We start from the raw sequence: 22,294 nt of genomic DNA on the forward strand, positions 1-22,294 counted from the left end.
AAGTTATTTGACTTGGCATATTTTTCTCCCTTAAACCATATTTAGACATTGTGACTTAGCTTAATTTTTTCCTTACTTATCTTTAGATAATTCAACTTGGCTTATTTTAAAGGGTCAAATTAACTTCCTTTTTTGTGGACAGAAAAAGAGAGGAAAAATAGGGAAAAATGTGAGAAAAAAGGGAGACAATTTATGGGGACGAATAAGAGAAAAGATGGGAGGGAAAATAGGATAGAAAATAGGTAATAAAGAGGAGGGAAAATAGGAGAGAAATTAGGAATGGAAAACACAAATGGAGAGAGGAAAATAGGAGAGAGAAAAATAGAATTGCTCAATTTCCATGTTAACTCACCCTTTGCCAACCCATTGATGACTCATTCCATTTCATGCCAGTTGTCTACTCACAATTGCTGCCATGTTTCAACCCCTCATACTGTCACCTCATGCTGCTAAAATAGACATGCCAAAAATAGGAATCTCTCTAAAAATAAGAAAAAAAATATCAAATGACTAGAATAAATCAGTGGACCCTACGACATATTGCATGCCTAAAAGTAGACACTGTTAAAAATAGAAATCTCATTTCATGCCTAGAATATTATATTCATATGTCTTAGAATTTAATGGGGAACGTGGATATGCTATCAACATTGCCATGCAAAGACTGCTAAAAATATAAATTCGTCATAATTGGACCAAACCACCACCATTTGACTCAAAAATCAACAGGGAGTTTGAATATGTAGTTAGCACTGCCATGCACCAACTGCTAAAAGAAAATTGTCTTAGATTTGGATGAAAGAACTACCATTGGACTCAGAACTTAGCGGGGAACACAAGTGTGTATTAAAATCTGACATGCAACCATTGCTAAAAATAGAAAGTCCTCAGAAATTCATAAATTCATACTCATTGGATTTGTCTTTTAGTTAGGAATCCAAATCCATGATCAAAATCTACACGTAAGCACTACTAAAAGTAGAAAATGCTCACATGTTGCCTGTAAGTAGTTCATTAGACTCAAAATCTCGCAAAAATTCTAAATATACCATTATATTTGACATGTGAGTCTCTAGATGAAACTTGCTAAAAATACCAAGTGTCATGAATGACAGTTGAAGAAACCCTATTAGATTCCTCAATTCATAAGGACTTCGAGTGTGTGACCAATACTATTGTACCATCCTTGGAAATCCTCCTAAAAAGTAGGGGACCCGCTAAAAATATCAACTTTCTCTATTCTATGTAAAATTGTGTCTGAATTATCACTGAATCAATCCCGTAACTAGTCTCCCTGAGAACCAACCATCAACATGTATCCATATCTAGCTTTGAACCTCTAGCCTAGTGAAATGTATTGGTCCTTAACTATCTAAATTTGCAATGGGCAAATTTAGGGGTTACTAGTGTTGCAAAGTCACCACGTGATTTCATATGCATTTTGGTAATGGTATTTCTCAAGGAAACTACTATCAAATAAAATTTTGGTACTTTTCTAGTATATGTAGGTAATATTGATTTTATTTGATTATTCAGACTAATGCAATATTGGATTCTTTAAATCATTGATTGTTGAGTACTTGAACTTATTTTGTAGATGTCGAAATCAACGCCCTCTGATCAGTCTCGAATCAACCTTCTTGATACAAAAGATGTGAGTAATGCTTCTAAACTATGCTTTTCTTTTTGAATTTGTTGCCTTTCATTTCCTTGTCAACTTGTATGTATATGTCACTGTTGCAATAACATGTGTTCTTTCCTTTCTTAGCATTTTTCAATGTTCACTATGCATTTGATTTATGTCATGCTTGTGTTTACGTGTTTGATTTTTGTTGATAGTAAGTGCACTTATAGTGTTTTACTTTTATTGAACTTCATGTAAGCTTGCAACAATACTAAATAAGCTCTAAAAATGTAATTGATATTTATAAACTTTAATTTAATGACACTATGGTGAAAGCTATTTTGTCATATTCTTCTAAATTTTAATGATCATTTCTAATCCATAATTCCATCTTGGGAATGATAGTTATATCCTTGAACATGCTATCCATAAGATCATCCATTTGAGGAAGAGGAATATCATCCTCAGACATGCTCATGAAATCCTTTTTGTTTATCAACGACATTAGGTCACCAATGGAGCTTTGAAAATCCTTAATATGATTTTTAAGCTCTTTAGTTTTGGCATATATGATTCTATAATGTATAGTACCCTCTTGTTGAATCCAGTGTTCTGCCTCTCTTTGAGGTGGCAATTTTGTAGACATGGCATTTAGTAAAACATTTCCACACTTTGGAACAAAGGATTGAATTGATCATCCACACGAGGAGCTTTATTATGATCACTGGTGGATTACTAGATGAGGTTCATGGAAAGCACAATGCTTATGTCAAAAGCCCATATGTTGAGAAATCTAGGGCATAACAATTATGTGATTTCTCTTCTATTAGTAACTGCTTGTGAGTGCTTTTTACTTCTTTAGATTAGGATCTTCTTTTACTTAGGTTATTAGTGTTCTTATTCATCAAACAACTACTAATGCATAAACCATAAAGAGACAAGAGACACAAAATATAGGCTATCATCTAGGGCCAAAACCTCTCACACTTTGAGAGGAAAACCCGAACAAATTCTTCTTCTTATAGAGATTCCAATTGACGAATACCAAGACCAAGACCCTTGACCTACTTGCCACTCCAAGACCAAGACACAAGCTCCCTTGATGAGATCCTTAGTCAACCTTCTGCTTCTTTCCTTTTCTCGACTCCTCTTCCACTTCGACCTCCTTCTACTTCGAACCTTCGGCCTCCCTTCTAGACTTGACCTTCTTCTTATCTCGGCCTTCCTTCTAGACTTTACCTTCTTCCAACTCTTGTCTCGACCTCCCTTCTAGACTCGACCTTCTTCCAACTTATCTGCCTAAGTGGATTGGTTCTTACTACAACAACAATCCTCCTCTTTCTTCACACGTGTGTCAAAACAGCCCTAAAACATAACCAAATATTACCACAGATCTCGCTTTCCCTTTGCTTCACTTCGTTGGTTATTAGGACTGTTTTCTAGACCCTTTCGCTGATCTTCGCACTTCTTGTTCACTTCAGAACTAGACCGAATTATCTTTGAAATTCTGTGCTCTGAACTTAGGCCGAGCTGCCTATTTATAATGGTTTGCCTCTATAATTAGCCAACATGTCTCTTTGGAGGAGTTAATTAATTCAATATAGACGCTGACTTGCAGGAGTGATCTTGTGCTTGTCGTGGAGGGCTTTTATACTTATTTAATGACTCACACAAATGTGTAAAGGTCCTTCATACATGACATTGACTCAATTTGACTTTATGACCAATCTTAAGGACTCACAATGGGAGTCATACTAAAAATAAAATTCCTTGCTCATGAAAGCCATGAGACAAGGACTACAATAATAATTTTATTTTTCTTCTTTTCATCAATTACATAAAATTCTCGCTCTCCCTTTGCTTCACTTCGCTGGTTATTAGGACTGTTTTCTAGACCCTTTCGCTGATCTTCGCTCTTCTTGTTCACTTCAGAACTAGACTGAATTATCTTTGAATTTCCGTGCTTTGAACTTAGGCCGAGCTGCCTATTTATAATGGTTTGCCTCTGTAATTAGCCGGCATGTCTCTTTGGAGGAGTTAATTAATTCAATATAGACGCCGACTTGCAGGAGTGGTCTTGTGCTTGTCGTGGAGGGCTTTTATACTTATTTAATGACTCACACAAATGTGTAACATACCCAAGCAGGTCCTTCATACACGACATTGACTCAATTTGACTTTATGACCAATCTTAAGGACTCACAATGGGAGTCATACTAAAAATAAAATTCCTTGCTCATGAAACCCATGAGACAAGGATTACAATAATAATTTTATTTTTCTTCTTTTCATCAATTACATAAAATCACAATTACACATGTCATTATGAAGACCGAACCTAGTTACTTTTCAACACTCCCTCTTAACTAAGGAGGTATTCATAATGGTACTTGGTCATTCTCAATCTGAAAAATTTCTCATAAGAAGAGTCGGATTGGTAACCCATCTATATAACATCATATCAACCAACATTGTCACACAGCAAGGCCTTGACTAACAACTCTATCTCTCCACGAGATTTGAGTACAATGTTGGCGAGACCAATGATGTATAGACACCCTCATCATTGTCTCTCTCGGAACATACCCCACCGGGGTTCTTGTGAAAATTCCTTTACCCCGGGAATCCCTACTGCAGCATTGATGATATTTCTCCTACTTGTTAGATTTATATGAACAAGTTATTTGCAGTTTCCTACGACAAACATCGAAATACTTACACTACAGCCTACACCATTTAAATATGTCGAAACAAGAAACTGAACAAGAGAAAGATACAACACAAATGACAATTATTTTTGGACAAATGTCCCCGGAAAAACCCAATGCGGGAAAACCGGTGCAACAGATCTGAGGGTTTTTATTATTAAGCTGAAGTTATTTCTGAATACAACTTCTGGATGCCTTGCTGGCAATCCAGTACAGAGAATATCACTCGGCAGAAGAAATTAGTGAGATTACCTCACTCTACACTGCAAGTCCCGACTGATCCGGCAGCTGAACCAACGAGTTCCCTGGCTACTTTTGCGCTGCCCCTACGTGGGCCTGCGTCAACCTCTAAGGCACTGCGTCACCTCTGCTGGGAATCGATTTGCCTTCTGGAGCTGATTCTAGCCCTCCCGGCTCAGAAACGTCAGCCTCCTCAACAAATTCAGACTTCTGCGTGAAGGCTCTGCGCTGCTCTGCGTGGGGCCTGTGTGAGCCCTTCTTGGCTTTGCGTCACCCTCTCTGGCCTCTGCGCTGCCTCCTCTGTGTGTCTCTTTGCTTCTATGCTGAGTATTCTTGGCTTCGAAGAAGATCTTCCAGCCAAAACTCCTTTTGTCCCTCTTTGCGCAATCACTACAAATCATTGCGCTGCCTCTAGCTTCAGCAATTCGATCTGACTGATCAACTCTGTGTGTGTCTTCCAAATGACCCTCAAGCTTCCTTAAATAATCTCCTCGTTGACATTCAACGACCCAGATTAGAAGCTAATCAATGGCTAAGATCATTTCTGCTTGATCCTCGTCTTCTTCTAGAAGTTACACCCACAGTTAGATTAATACCCATTAATTATTTTAATTTCCTAAGTTTAGATTTAGAGTCCCGTTAAAAACAAATAATTATTTTAATAAAATTGTCTCCGGGTGGAATTTCCGAAAACGCTTTCTGGGTTCTTTGGAATACATGTGCCCAAGCCTTCTTGCAAAATTTGAAACTTAGAGCGCATTCGATGCTACCAGAAATCAACACTCCCTCTTAGTGAGGAATGTGCTATAGCAATGCCTCCCACTGAAGCATCACCTTGACTTCATAACATTGTCCTCTGCGCTGCTGATGTCTGACATGCTGTCCACCAACTACTGCACTGTTGATGTTTGACATGCTGTCCACCAACTACTGCGCTGCTGCTGCAACTATACTGCTACTGACATTGTCACTGTCAACACTGCATCTGTACTACAACTCCCTCTAAATTTCTGCATCCATGCTGCTACTGGCACTGCCACTGCACTGCAAGCTGCTGATGCTACTGCGTCAGCAACGAAAAAACATCCCAAATTACTGAACAAGTGTTCAACATAGATGCATCTCAATGCTGAAGATCTAATTGCTGCTAGTCCCACGCTGTCCCTCTGAAGCCACTGCGCTGTTGCTGCTATTGCACTGTGCCTCTCTGCATTGCTGTAACTCTACACTACGTTGCTCAAATTTGGTGTTCTAGCCACTGCATCTGTCACTCAAACACTCCTCTGCACCAACTGACACTGGTCCATCTTGTTACTTTTGATCTGGGCTCCCATAGAAAGGTATTGATCTGAGAGGTGGGTTCGTCAAGGATCTTGACCATTTGTAGCTCTTTCGAACTATAGCTCCAAATCAGCCCACCTCCCTCTTGGAGGTATCTCAGCTGTCATGGCGAACTCCTCCTCATCGATCTTTGGGGGTGTAGCCTTCAGATCGTGCTTCTCATCTTTGTCCTTCTTTTTGAGAGGACACTGTGTTGCATAGAGACCGATTTCACCACACTTGAAGCATTTGATCTTTGAGATGTCCTTCTTCCGCCTTCGCTGTTTCTGCTGCCCCTTTGATGCAAGGGCTGCATTCTCATCCTCCTCTTTGGGCTTCGACCCACTGTTGTTGCTTCCGTCAAGCTTACATTTGAACAAGTCTCTCCTCAACTCCTCTTGCTTAAGAGCTGCCCACATCTCATCCCAATTTGGCAAAGTCGCCCTGCCCAGGATACTCTGGACAAAGACTTGCCACTCATCTGAGACATAATTGAGGGCCAGTCTAACCAAATTGGACGCTTGAGGTTTAGACCCCACATATACTAAATCATCCCGGGTCTCCTGAAGCTTTGTGAGGAACGGATCTATGTGCTCCCCCTTCTGCATCTGTGCAGATCTCAATTTCTGCTCTAAGTACACTCTTCCGATGCTCGGAAGACCCCTTATACAGTGTTGCCAAGGCATCCCACATCTCCTTAGCAGTCCCTCTGCTAGCAATGTGACAAACCACATGGTACTTTACTCCATCCATGATCATCCTCTTGGCCTTCACCATTTCTGCTATGTACTTCTTCAATGGATGTTGATCTGCAGGCACAACCACCACGCTGTCAACATAGGTCTTGAGAGAATGCTTAGCTAGAAGGAATGACATTCTTGCCTTCTAGATGATGTAGTTGGATGCTCCATCCAACTTGTCCTGATCTCTCAGCCCACTGGTTGCCATCTTTGCCACGAAAATGTCGAACTGCTCCTCTCTGCTTCTTATTGATGTTGCTCAAGCAATAAGAAAACGAACTTCTCGGCGAGAAGTCTACTGAGGAAAAAATCCCTCACTGTGCTTCTCTTATCTCTTCTAACATCTTCTTGCCCAACAAAATGGCCTGTAGAAAAATTGTTTCCCACTAGCTCTTCCACACGCTGAGGCTTCAACGCTGCTCCCTCTTCCACGACATAATTTCGATATGGAAGCCCTTCCTCTCCGTCGATTCACTCAGAGAGACTTTCCTTGAAAATTCAACCCTCTTGGCTTGGACTGCGCAATCCCTCTGGGGATTAGAACTGCTGCCTCCTGTAGCTATTCGACCTCCTTCTCTGCTCGGCACTAGGTTCTTTGGCACTGCTCTTCTTGCTTCACCTGCATTGCTCTGATACCATTTGAAAATTCCTTAACCCCGGGAATCCCTATTGCAGCATTGATGATATTTCTCCTACTTGTTAGATTTACATGAACAAGTTATTTGCAATTTCCTACGGCAAACATCGAAATACATACACTACTGGCTACACCATTTAAATATGCCGAAACACGAAATTGAACAAGAGAAAGATACAACACAAATGACACAATTATTTTTGGACAAATATCCCCGGAAAAACCCAATGCGGGAAAAACGGTGTAACAGATTTGAGGGTTTTATTATTAAGCTGAATTTATTTCTTAATACTACTTCTAGATGCCTTGCTGGCAATCTAGTACAGAGAATATCACTCGGCAGAAGAAATCAGTGAGATTACCTCACTCTACACTGCAAGTCCCGACTAATTCGGTAACTAAACCAATGAGTTCCCCGACTACTCTTGCGCTGCCCCTGCGTGGGCCTGTGTCAACCTCTAAGGTACTGCATCACCTTTGCTGGGAATTGATTTGCCTTCTGGAGCTAATTCCAGCCCTCCCGGCTTAGAAACGTCAGCCCCCTTAGCGAATTCAGACTTCTGTGTGAAGGCTCTGCAATGCTCTGCGTAGGGCCTGCGTGAGTCCTTCCTGGCTTTGCGTCACCCTCTCTGGCCTCTGCGCTGCCTCCTCTGTGTGTCTCTCTGCCTCTCTACTAAGTATTCATGGCTTCGGAGAAGATCCTCCAACCAAAACTCCTTCTACCCCTCTCTGTGTTGATCACTACAAATCACTGCACTGCCTCTAGCTTCAGCAATTTGATCTGACTGATCAACTCTTTGTGTGTCTTCCAAATGACCCTCAAGCTTCCTTAAATAATCTTCTCATTGACATTCAACGGCCCAGATTAGAAGCTAATCAATGGCTAAGATCATTTCTGCTCGATCCTCGTCTTCTTCTAGAAGTTACACCTACAGTTAGATAAATACCCCGTAATTATTTTAGTTTCCTAAGTTTAGACTTAGGGTCCCATTAAAAATAATTAATTATTTTAATAAAATTGTCTTCGGGTGGAATTTCCCAAAACAATTTTTGAGTTCTTTGGAATACATGTGCTCAAGCCTCCCTGCAAAATTTGAGACTTAGAGCACATTTTATGCTACCAGAAATCAACAGTTTTCAGGGTGTGTTCCACCAGGACTATTCTTATCTTGGATTCCAGTCTTCAAAGAATATCGGTCCTCGACGACTATTCTTATCTTGGATGCCCTAATACATCCTCAAAGAGCATCGAATGCCAGATGCTTACCCAATCCTCCATTCTGTCTTTTCCAAGTGAAGGCAAGAATGATGTGTCTATCTCCCCATCTTAATAAGGGAGGACATATCTATTCCAATAAAGGAATGTACCTAAGCTCCCTCTTGGCGTAGGAATTGCTAAATTTCTTCCAAGTAAGAAACTTGCTTCCAGGTTCCCTCTTAATTAGGGAGCTGCAACAACTCCTTAGGTGGAAATGATGGGACAACTAGCTGCTTGAAGAACTCCTCCTCATGATGTCATGAACTTCTTTTCGTTATTTAGGAGTCTTCATGTTTGGGACTTCTACATAGGGCACTGACCATCCATCACTTTCATCCATGAGTCAACCATGTCATCATCAGAAAGTGATCCATCAGTCCATATCTGACCTTCCTTTATGCCATGCTGCTTTCTTCATGCCATGTTTACTTAAGGATCTTTCATCCTACTACATGTGCATCGGTGGTGGAAGACATCCATAGATATTCCCTTGGCAGCCTTACATAAACCCATCCAAATATTCAAAAATAAAGGAATGAACATTAAAATCAACATTACCTTTGTGATGGTCTTTCATCATGACATCTTCTAGTTTGCATCAACATCCTACATACATATCGACACATCTCCCAATATATATATATATATATATATATATTGTCAAGGGTCTCTTTCTTTTCAGACTCCATCAGAGTCTTCATATCTTCCATGGAGATATCCTAGTCAAGTTTTCTTGGTCTTTCGGATGTTGATTGCCTTTACCATGGTTGCATATTCCATGATCTCTTCCTTCCTTTCTTCACACATTGCATTCCCAGGAGCTTCCAATCAGAGTTCCTCAATTGTAGTCAACCACCTCATACTTCATATGAGGACATATTATGTTGATTTCATCTAGTGAATGTGTGATCCATGCATTCCTGCATCCCTTTGAGGGAGGAGATCCTTTCTTTTGATCATGCTCTTAAGATAGAGCATTGGTTCATGATACCTGCAACCATATGACATGACTTCCATAATATCAAATGTAAGCATACATACCTCATTTTTCCTTTGGGTCATCTAGACTTCCTGCAACAACTTCCTTGATTGAAAGAGCTTCAATCCCTTGATTTGCTTCACTTTTATGTCATCATATCATCATCCCATGAATTCCACAAGTTTGGAGTTCTTGATGAAACACTTGCTTCTCCTCATGATTGGTGAACCTTTCAATGAAGATTCCATCAGAGAATCTTGAGGATCTAAAGTATCCCCATCAACAAATGTTTCCTTTTGTCAGATGTATGATGAACCTTGTACTAGATGACCTTGCCATTTATGTTTCCAATGAGATTCTCAAGAGCTATATCCTTGACTTCCATAGATTCTAATGATCTTTCATGCTTCTCTATGATGATGTCCTGAGCTCTTGCTTTCAATGCTTCTTCAAGAGTGATCCTTGGTCCCACAGAGAGTGAGATCTCTTTGGGTCCTTTGATGAAGATCAATGATGACTTCTTGTTGATGTATTCAATGGTAAGGACCTTGATTCGTAGATTTCTTCAACTTGGCCTTCTTTTCTTGATGATGATCCCAAGACTTCTTTGTAGACTCCTTCTTCGAACTAGGTTATAATGCTTCCTTCATAGATCTTGTCTTAAAGATGATCTTTGCTTTGATGCCTTCCTTGAGATTTGATCAATGATGACTTCTTGGTGATGTCTTCAATGGAGTGTCCCTTGATAAGATGTCCTTCCTTGACTTTGTCACCTTAGCTCTGATACCATGTTGAGAAATCTAGGGCATAGCAATTATGTGATTTCTCTTCTATTAGTAACTGCTTGTGAGTGCTTTTTACTTCTTTAGATTAGGATCTTCTTTTACTTAGGTTATTAGTGTTCTTCTTCATCAAACAACTACCAATGCATAAACCATAAAGAGACAAGAGACACAAAATATAGGCTATCAGCCAGGGCCAAAACCTCTCACTCTTTGAGAGAAAAACCCAAATAAATTCTTCTTCTTATAGAGATTCCAATTGACGAATACCATGACCAAGACCCTTGACCTACTTGCCACTCCAAGACCAAGACACAAGCTCCCTTGATGAGATCCTTAGTCAACCTTCTGCTTCTTTCCTTTTCTCGGCTTCTCTTCCACTTCGACCTCCTTTTGCTTCAAACCTTCGACCTCCCTTCTAGACTTGACCTTCTTCTTATCTCGACCTTCCTTCTAGACTTTACCTTCTTCCAACTCTTGTCTCGACCTCCCTTCTAGACTCGACCTTCTTCCAACTCGTCTGCGTAAGCGGTATTTTTCTTACCGCAACAACAATACTCCTCTTTCTTCGCACGTGTGTCAAAACATGCCATAAAACAAAACCAAATATTACAACAGATCTTGCTCTCCCTTTGCTAGTTGTTAGGATTGTTTTCTAGACCCTTTCGCTGATTTTTGCACTTCTTGTTCACTTCAAAACTAGACCAAATTATCTTTGAATTTCTGTGCTTTGAACTTAGGCTGATCTACCTATTTATAGTGGTTTGCCTATGTAATTAGCCAACATGAAAGAGCTTGAGCCGACATGTCTCTTTGGAGGAGTTAATTAATTCAATATTGAAGCCGACTTGCAAGAGTGGTCTTGTGCTTGTCTTGGAGGGCTTTTATACTTATTTAATGACTCATACAAATGTGTAACATGCCCAAGAGGGTCCTTCATACATGACATTGACTCAATTTGACTTTATGACCAATCCTAAGGACTCACAATGGGAGTCATACTAAAAATAAAATTCCTTGCTCATGAAACCCATGAGACAAGCATTACAATAATAATTTTATTTTTCTTCTTTTCATCAATTACATAAAATCACAATTACACGTCATTATGAAGACCGAACCTAGTTACTTTTCAACACCATAGGGTTACACTTTTGATTGTAAAAGATGACATCATTGTGATAATATCAACACAGGAGGAAAGACTAAGAAGGAGGCAAGTTAGGGTTAAGTAAATAATGGCTTTAAATGATTGAAAATGCATATGACAATAATTAAAATCAAGACGTCAAACCTAATTTTGGGGTGAGAACATCAATTAATGCTAGACTTTGCATATTTTTTAAATTCAATCCCTTCTAATAGGGAAATAACACATGGACAATAAATTGCTATTACATGCAAATTTAAGCTAACACCAACCCTAGTTACCATAAATTTAAGAGAAAAAAACAAATTTTAAATGACCACCACAAGCTAGTCTATTGCCTTCTCTAGCTTGGGCAGTGGAGTCAATGATGGCGATTCAAAAATGAAGGAACCTAGATGAGGTGGGTGGAGGACTAAGAAGCCTCTCATAGAAACCTTAGTGACTTTCTTTATGTGGAGATTTAAGATCAAAGGAGGCATACACAAATTTTCTTTGATGGATTCTTGAAAGACTAATTCTGCAAAGTTGAAAGAAACAAGATTTTATAAAGGATATTGCACTTTTTAATATGGCACATAGAAACCCTAATTTCAGTAATTTGCATGCAAAATGGAAGAATATCAACAATAAAATTACATTATTCAATTAAGAACCACTTCATCAATCCAAGGCAAGTCTTATCATGCAAAAATATGTCTCTGAAGACAATTTGTTCCTCCAAGCTCACATTGCGTCCAAAGGAAAAGAAGAAGAGAGTTAGTGTGCACTTCTTAAGAGATCGTAGTGTTGTGAACTATGATAATTCAAAATGGAAGTGACTCCCTCTATTTATATGAGGGGAACCAAGTTACTTTTCATAAATTTACAAGTAAAATCCCTAAAAGTGTACTTGAGCGTTCAACTAGGCCTAAAGGTCATAAGCCAACCTTGAGATAGCTTCAGAACATGAAAAATACATCATAATAGCCCACTTATGGGGGAATAAAGGCTCTCCATGATGTTATCCCCTCAAAAAGATGAATCTCCATCAAACAAGTGACAAAGAGGCTTATAAGTGCTCCTCACTCCAAGAAATCATGGGTATATCTCCAAATAGCTCCTCAACCACGATGATGTCATCTCCAAGAAGGCTCATGTCACCCTTCTAGGGCACATGGGGTTGACGAGGCAAGTTCAAGGCAAACATTGGCATATGGAAATGATATACTAGCCCTCCCAATTCATCTCAGTGATCACCAACCTCATCTGGGCTTTGGAACAAGGCAACATCCATCAAACAAGGTCAAGGAGAGCGTAGGGGCATCCTGGGTCCATCTGGGCACATCATTAAACAAGCCAACACCTTGGCTTCCTAGTCCAATGTTTTAGCATCTGCATGTGTAGCAATGGGCATACAACCATGTGGAGTCTTATCAAAGGCGAATGTCCATCTCATGAGGGCAACATTGGGGCTACAAGGTCATGTTTGCTCTCAACAATGGGAAAAATTTGCTCTAAAAGGTGCTAGATATGTGTCAAGTCTTCCTTCAAAGGATCTTTGCTACATGAGTGATGAAGAACTTGAAACATACCCTCAAGATCAAGTGAGATCAACATCCGTACAAAAACCATTAAAGTATCATTGTGAGCCATATTTAATGTTAGGGGTGTTGTTGCAAAATCTAGTAGGCCTGGTGCAAAGCCTCATTAGGCGGGGCCAAACCTTATAGAAACAAGAGAAAGTGTTGACATTGTCACCTCAACAACCTTTCTCCTGCTATTTAGTGGAATTAGACTAGAATGGAGGTTTCCCTATATCACCTAGAAGGATGTTCTGAAGTTATGGCTGAAGATGATGAGTAAATGTCCATTATGTTTGATGGAGAACCGACTGTTGAGAAACCAAGTGTAGTGGAATTAGGCTTGATTTCTCTACTTGATAATTACTTGTGAATATTTAGATTTCTTCTTTATTATTTGTTATGTCTTCTTCATCAAGCAATTATACAAAATGTTCAATCTTCTAGGAAAATAAAGAGACAAGAGACACAAAAATTAGGCTCCAAGCCAGGGCAAAACCCCACAAGGGGGAAAACCCAACAATCCTTCTCTTATAGAATTAGATCAAAATGAGATATCCAAGACCCAAGACCAAGACCAAAAATGCCACAAAAAATGCCAAGTCAAACCCTCCTCCAAGTCACTTCCAATGTCAAAGTCAACGATGGTCAAATTGTTCCAAATTTGGTCTTCACATCACAGAAAATTTGGTCTGTACAAAATTCTGTCCACATCAGAAATTTTGGTCAACAAAAGACTTTCTCTCTCCTTTGAATTCTGCTCCTTGTTCTCCTTTGTATGGTTCATATGTACTTATAGTGTGATTGGATGAGCTCTCAAATGAGTCGAACTGCCTCTTATATATAGTTTTCCAGGAGAGTCGAATAGGTGGCTCTTGGAGGCCCAGGCCGACTTGTTCCAAGGAGGGCTGACTTGACATTTTGTGGACTTATTGACTCAACATAAAATTCAATTTTTTTCTTACAAATGTCCAAATGGGACATGACTCAAGTACATTTTTCTTTGACTCATAATAAATTCTTTTTGACTCTATAAGCATGAAGAACATACTTTGACCAAAAATAAATATAATAATGAATATAATAAATACATCAATGATAGTTTTACATTGCATTATGAAGACCAACACTAGTTACAATTTCACCACCGGCAAGGCCTAAGATGGCCGAGATGTCGATATTAGGGTTCAAATACTCTATGCCTAGACCAAAAATAAGGCCGCTATGAGTTAGGGTTTGGATGATATGTAATGAAAGGGTATTCAATGTCATATAGCAGCCTAAGAAAATATGTTAAAATGCTATTCAACAACAAAGGATCAAAGATCTTCAGATAGAGACTAGAACTAGACAAGGGAATTTATTTCTATGGCTATTAGGTATGCATAAACAAAAAGTATAAGGTGACACCAACCCTAAATAGGAGGTATCAAACATGCACTATGTCAGATTTTGCCTTTTCACAATTTATAGATACAAATTGTAATTTATGGGCCATAAACATCCACATAAAACTTACTTTTATGCACAAATCTGCCCTAGAAACTCTAGTGGTTAGCCTAGACGTCTAGGAGAGTGAGAAAGAAGATGAAATTTAGAAAACTTTATGGATGATCAACACACTAACGATTAGTTCCTTATTCTACTAGGGTTTAATGGAGTCTTTTAGGGTTAAACTTCAAGGGAAAGACCTTGATGGAGTAAGGGGGGATGGCTAGGGCATCCACTTTCAAAATCCTAACTATTATTCTTGTGAGGGGAGAAATTAAATATAGGGGCTGCGCATTAAGAGTTTCCCTATAGGCCTTTAAGAGATAATTTTTACATGCAATAACGTAGCAAGATTCCAAGAATAATAAAGCATTTAGTCATGGCATCCTAGAAACCCTACTTTAAACTTTTAACATGCCAAATATCAATGGTAAGATATTAAACTTGAATTCTCCACAAAAGACACATTTTTCAATTCCATAATAATATCTCCATGTGAAAATCACATCCATAAGAAAGTCACACCAATAGAGGATCACGTCTTGCCCATAATAGCGAAAAAGACTAGCTTGCACTCTCTTAGAGAGGAAAACAATTGAATGTGTGATGATGAAATAAAAATGAGTGGAGGAGTTGCTATTTATATGAGACATAACTCCCTCATTTTTTACAGATGATTCAAGTAAAGCCCTAATTACATGTTTACTTGAAGTGATCCATAAGATAGAGGTTACGAGCCAACCTCATAGCTAAAAAGCATAAGGAAAGATGCCATATACGCCCACACGTGTGAGAGAAAGACATCCTCAATTGTGACATCACCCTCCAAATGAGCTATAAATGCCACATGTAAGTGTCGTGTGGGATAATTAGTGCTCTTGGAGATGTAGCTCCTATATCATAGTCCTGTCTCTAAAGTGCTTCCATGCCATGACGTCATTGCCATGGTGCCCAGCATCACCCTCTAAATGGAAAGAGTGTTAAATTTCTAATACCAACTAGATTTATTTTCTCATGACAATTTAATTTATCTCCAACAATTTATTTATTTACCCAAATAATTACTTAATCATTTGGTTTCTCATGACTCCATTCAAAAGCATTTGGTTGTCTATATTTCTGATTTAGGAACATCTATGGAGATGTATGATAAGCTGGTTGGGATGTTCAAAGTAAACAATGCAAATCAAATCCTCTTTCTCAAGAACAAGTTGAAGGACATCAAGATGGATAAAGGGGAGTCTATCCAATCCTACTTTATGAGAATAACACAAATCAAGAATGACCTACTATCTATTGGAGAAGTTATTGCTGACAGGGAGTTCACTTTCATTACACTTTGAGGTCTTTCAAGAGCATGGGATGTGTTTAACACCACCATTCTCAACAATGATAGGATTCCTAGTTTCGATGAATTATTGGCTAGATGCACTCAAGAGGAGACAAGGATGATGGAGAGAGACAAGCCCTCAAATGGAAATGAACCTATTGCTTTCTCCACTCATACAAAGAAGAAAAATAATGTTGGTCTAAGGAGACAGGGTCAAGGGTTCAAGCAGGGATTCAAAGAAGGAAGGAAAGGAAGGTGCTACAATTGTAATAGGTTTGGCCACTATGCTAGAGAGTGTCCTCACAAGAAGGATTCTCCAAGGGATGACGACAACAACAACAACAATTACAAAGGAAATGGCAATCAAAGAAACAACAGGTTAATGCTATGAATATAATTTATATAAACATAAAAAGTATAAATATAAATAAATATAATAATAATTAATTAACTAATAATTAGTTAGTTAGTAATGAAGAGGCATGTCTTAGAGACATGGCCATTCATGAAAGGGCACCTGCCTAGGGTATAGAAGCAGGCCCTCATTCTCATTTGTAATCATCTCATATCTTGCGTCAATTCAATATACAATATTCAATATATAGTTACATGTCTTACAATGGACATTTACGTCATTGAAATATTTTAAAGATTTCCGCTGCGTATACGAACCAATTTCGTTAAGTTGGTATCAGAGCCACGTTGGCTGATCACCATGCCTTTGGTCATCAACCTCCCATCAACCTTGTTGTTGTGTAATTGAAGCATTTCGCTTAGAGTTTGGAGATTCTCCATATCGCCATTTAGGCCTGTAGCCCCTCCAAAAAAAAGGCCTTTGGCCATTGACATTTCAATGATTCTAGTAAAAAAAAATATACTCTGATGTAAATTTTGAAGGAGAACATTCCTATATATAAAAAGGTTCTACATTATTGATTAAAAAATGCATGATAAAGTCAAAAGGAAATCTTTCCAAATATCTTTAAAACTATACATAAGAGAAGGAAGAGTAGATAAGATTATCTTGATTCTTCATTAAGTGGTTTACAATCTCGTGGTTTTAGCAACCCATGGTAATTGCCCATTGTATTTTCAAGGTAAAAGAAGAACGAAATGAATGCAAGATCTTTTTATGTGAATGGTAAGTTTTACTTTTTACATGGAGAAAATTAACCGAGTCAAAGGCACATAAGTGGACATATATTTTATATTATACCCCAAAGAGGTGAATAGCCACGTTTCACTAGGGTTGTAACTTTTCAAAAAGAAAAAAAGAAGATTATAAATATATATAGAAAAAAAAGTTTATAAAAAAAAAAAAAAAACAAAATAAAGTTAAAAAAGAAAAGGAAAAAGAAAGTTAAAAAAAATTATAAAAAAGAAGAGAGTTTAAGAAAAAAACAATTGTTGAGGGAAAAATAAAATTATTATTAAAAAAAAAATTAAATTACCAAGGAAGGTTATCAAGTCAAGAAAAATGGAGCCTAATTCGAAAATAATGAAGGAAGTAGTCAAGATGAGTCCCACACAACAATCACTATTTTGGACTAAATGTCCATTTTGTTTAAACGAAATTGGATATACTTATATTAAAAAAAAATGCAATTTAAGATCCCGTGGAAGATTATTTAGTACCGAAGAGAATAATGATAATGAGCAGATACAAATAAAACAATTAAAGAAATAAATCACAAAACTTCAACAAAAGAACGAAGCATCAAAGAAGAAATATAAAAATCTCAAAGATCGGTTTCATGAAAAATCAATAGAAAGTAATGAGGAGATTTTGTGCCTCAGAGACCATAATCAAAAATTACTTGAATAGGTAAAAAATTCCAAGATTAAGAAGCAAAAATTAAAGCAAGAGAATGAAAGTTCTAAGGAGAAATTCAACGAGAATCTATTGAAGAAGGAAGAAGAAAATTTGCATTTAAAAACTCTGAATCAAAGGTTATTAGAACAGATCAAAAATAAAGAAAAAGATACTAAGGACAAAGTCGACAATTCAGAAAATGACGAACTTTCACGTCTAAGGAATCATAACCAAACCCTACTTACGCAAATTAAGAAGCTTAAAAGTGAAAAGAAGCTACTAAATGACAAGTTAGAACAACTTCAAGAAGAAGTATTGAAGTCTCTTTTCGTTTCGGTCCAAGTTGAAGATAAAGGAATAAATACCGATCTAGTTAATATCACAACTCAAGAGGATGAGAAACCAAAAGAAGTTAAAACATATTCAGAAGTTGTAGTTCAAACGATGGACATTCCAAATGATGATGCCAACTCAACAACAATAGTGCCTGAAGGAAATCAGGGAACTGCCACTAACGTGATAAGGGAAAGTCCAACCAGTGTTTTTAAAACCGTTTTTAAAAACCGGTTACTGGTCAAACAGGCCGGTTAGCAAGGCTGCCGGTCCGAACCGGCCAAAAAACCCGGTTTGATAGGGCATTTCGCCATTTTTTAGCCCTAACTGGTGAAAACCGGCTGGTTTAGGACAGAACCGGCCGGTTTGTATCAAACCGGCCGGTTCTGTCCTAAACCGGCCGGTTTTAGGCATGCCCACCGAAACATGCAAAAAGACGGATTTTGATTGTGGTTTAGGGGTTTTGGGGGGGAAGTAAAGGTGGGATATATTGTTATGAAATATCCTATAATTGGAATTCAAAGTGATTTGCTACGTATGGAAGGGGCAGAGGTCATTGGAGTCTACCATGGTCTTGTGAATGAAAAGCTTGTTAATTTGGCACACAGGTATCTGAAAGTCCATCCAAAGTGTTCTTGAATGAAGCAGTAGTATTTTTTTGTGTAGTTTAGTTTGATAAAGATCCTTAATCTTTGTTCTTGCATAACCATTTTACTTTTTTGTATTCGAATGCCTGTATTGGTATTAAGTTATTAACTACTGCACATCTGAGATTTTCTGTCAAAAGTACAACAATTTTCATGCCCCTTTAAATGAATTCTTTCACAGAAGTTGCAAAAAAAATTCTTCAAAGGGATAGTTGCCAAAGTTATTGAGAGCCTAGCCTTCCCTGTAACCTGCATGGAACCCGTTTGGTAAGTGCCTCACATATGTTGGCTGCTTCAGAATATCTTTTAAAGCCTGCTTCTACCACATCTCTCTGATTATTTCCCAGTGTCAAGGAAGCTGATTGTGCCCCCATTGCACTAAGAAGCTCAAATTTAACCTTGACCTAGGCCATAAATAGCAAGAAAGGATTATGAAATGTGCTCAGGTAGCAGATGACATCGTATGTCTGGTCTGTTGGGCTGTGGTCAATGGTTAAAATGGGGTGTTAAGTTTTAACACAAATGATCCTGGTTCATACCTTGATGGGCATAGAGCCATAGAACAGAGCATGCTTTGGCTGAATTTGACAGCTCCCCACATTGAACTCGGACTGAGATAATGTGGACATGGGGTTCATAACTCTCCACCGATAATTTTTTCTTTCTTTATCCTTACCAGAAAAATGACAATTTTTTGTTGTTGTTTACATCCAATTTATCACCCCACCCTCCAGCCCATAAGCGAGAGGTATTCCTCATAGCTTATGAAGAGCCTCAATGTCGATTGCCTCACAAATAGTGAACATGTCATCTACAGGATTTGAACTCTGGTGGGGAAGATAACAGTTTCTTCTCTCAACCACCTGAGTTAGACCTATTTGACAAAAACATGATGTTCTATCTCTGTTGTTTATCCATTTAGACACATTTCCAAAGCTTCAAGTTTCAACAGCTTGGACTTTATAGGCCATTTAGAGCCTCATTTCTTATGTATTTTGCTATTTTGTCAATGATATGTATTGTACTCGGTGCCATTTTGATATATTCACCTTTACATGGTATATAAATGAGCAAACTTTGCATATTTTGTCTCTATTGGCTTGGAATCATGGTTTTACATCTTAAAAATAGTTTTGTTTCATTAAAAATTAATTATTTAATGTATTTTTTAAAAACCGGTTCGTTTGGACCAAACCAGTCCCAGTTAGACCGGTTCCGGTCGGTAAACCGGTTCTTTAGGTGGACCGGTCCGGTCACCGGTTCCGGTTTTAAAAACATTGAGTCCAACTAGAATAACTCCTTACCAACATTCGAATCACAAGAGCAGACTTTCCAATCAATCTACGTACTAGTATCACTCAGAACGAAAACAACATATTTATGTTCCCAAGAATACTGAAGTTTGCAAAATCCAATCCGATGATAACAATTCAGTGCAAATTTCTAGTGACTGGAAGATTTCACAGAGGATTAATCTAGGATGGTCAAATCCATTTTCGATTCGACAATTTTATTTATCACTCCAAGGATCATATCATCTTGTAACAACGAAGATGACAGTTCCGTGATGAGCAGAAAAAGAGATCCAACCTTTCATCAGTAATCTTTGAGGACAAATCTTTTTGAAGAGGGGCAATGTTATGAATATAATTCATATAAAAATAATAAATATAAATATAAATATAATAATAATTAATTAACTAATAGTTAGTTAGTTAGTAATGAAGAGGCATGTCTTAGAGACATGACCATTCATGAAAGGGCACTTGCCTAGGGTATATAAGCAGACCCTCATTCTCATTTGTAATCATCTCATATCTTACATCAATTCAATATACAGTTACATGTCTTACAATGAACATTTATGTCTTTGAAGTTTTTAAAAGATTTTCGCTTATATGAACGTTGTTCGTTACTTTCAACAATAAAGAAAAGAGGAATGCTCTTGCTTCTCAATATGGAAATGGTTGACGTCCCGAAAGATAGAGAAATTCCAGGTATGAAGAAAGTAATGTTGTAGAAAAACAAAAAGAGTTTTATCTTATTTCTGCTCTATCTACTACCTCTCCTCCGGATACTTTGGATCATTGGTTGATTGATAGTGGAGCCTCAAGGCACTTCACTGGGTACAAAGAGGCCCTCTCAAATTTGATTGAAAAGAAGATTAATTTAGAGATCATACTTGGAGATAATACCACCTACCTCGTGAAAGGGATATGTATTGTCACTCTTCACTTAAATCAAGGTCAAACCATTCATCTACAAGAAGTATTGTATGTGCCCGATTTGAAGAAGAACCCGGTGCCTATTTCTGCGATGGAAGATAAAGGCTTCAAGGTAGCATTCATTGATGGAAAGGTACGTATTTGGCAAATAAACCTAAAGATGCATTCACACTTGGATTTAGGGTTGATGGTCTCTATCAAGTGGGAGGAAGTCCTTTGGTAGCCTTGACTTGTGATTCTTCTCTTTAATCTGAATTATGGCACCGGAGATTTGCCCGCCTTCATTACAAAGCCTAACTTGGGGTAAGGAAGATGATCACAGGTATGCTCGATTTCAGCATGAATCATGAAGAAGTTTTTCAGGGTTGTGCAGCTGGAAAACTTACACGGGGACCATTCCCTTCAAGTGAAAGCCAAACTACCGATATTCTTCAATTGATCTATTTTGACTTATCTGGTATGTTGCCCATAACATCATTGGGAGGATACTTATACTATGCAATTTTTGTGGATGACTTCTCTCGCAAAACATGGATCTATTTCTTGAAGAAGAAGGATGAAGTGTTCAAATGGTTCCGTTCTTTCAAAGCCTTGGTGGAGAATCAAACACGGAAGAAGATCAAAATATTGAGAATCGAACATGAATCAAATGAATTCAATGAATTTTGCAGAGAGGCCGACATTAAGAGGGAGACAACCGTTACATACACTCCTGAGAAAAATGGAGTTGCTGAAAGGAAGAATCGAACAATCATGGAAGCCACCCGTGCCATGCTCCATGATCAAGGTCTATTGAAGTTCTTATGGGGAGAAGCTGCCAACATTGCTGTGTATGTTCAAAATAGGAGCCCGCATCAAGCACTGGATTTCAAGACACTCGAAGAAGTTTTCACTGGTAAGAAACCTGATGTTTCTCATTTTAGAATATTTGGTTGTCCCATGTATTTCCATGTACCTAAAGAGAAAAGAAACAAGTTGGAAGCATTTGGGAAGAAAGGTACATTTGTGGGCTATAGTGAAAATTCAAAGGCATATAGAATCTATGTGCTTGGTCAAAGAGATGTGGAAGTAAGTCATGATGTCACCTTCGATGAAGACACTGCCCTTGGGAAAGCCAGAGATCTCCCCATTCCAAGGAAAGATAATGATGATGCTACAGAAAAGCAGGATGAACCTCCGACAGATGAGCCTATGCTCGATGGATCCCATTGATCCACCTCTTGGTGATCCCTCTACCTCAAGGAAAAGATCTTTGTGGCTCAAAGATACTCTCGAAGATGCTGAAAGACATATTTATCCAAGAGGGACATTTCGCGAAAGTAAGAAGCCTAATTGGTATCAGGGTACTTAGCTGCTATGACTACTATTGTTCAAACTGAGCCATGTATGTTCGAAGAAGCCGTAAAGCACCAAGTCTGGAAGGATGCGATGAATGAGGAATATGAATCTATCATGAAG

At 38.3% G+C, this 22,294-nt stretch overlaps 1 protein-coding gene across 6 annotated transcripts in view; it reads left to right on the forward strand.

Moving 5' to 3' along the window:
• LOC149258953 (tryptophan--tRNA ligase, chloroplastic/mitochondrial-like) overlaps nt 1-22,294 on the forward strand; it is a 429,522-nt gene that overhangs the window by 228,100 nt on the left and 179,128 nt on the right. For 5 of the 6 annotated variants that reach the window (XM_089416889.1, XM_089416854.1, XM_089416863.1 and 2 more), the window contains one exon: nt 1,598-1,654. The exons of the other annotated variant lie outside the window; for it this stretch is intronic. In XM_089416889.1, coding sequence (XP_089273015.1) covers nt 1,598-1,654 — 57 coding nt within the window. The remainder of the gene's footprint in view (nt 1-1,597; nt 1,655-22,294) is intronic. 6 annotated transcript variants of the gene reach the window in all.

Source organism: Pinus tabuliformis, chromosome 6, assembly GCF_031772625.1.
Source record: "Pinus tabuliformis cultivar Carrire ecotype Pingquan chromosome 6, CPIR1, whole genome shotgun sequence".
NCBI lineage: Eukaryota > Viridiplantae > Streptophyta > Pinopsida > Pinales > Pinaceae > Pinus > Pinus tabuliformis.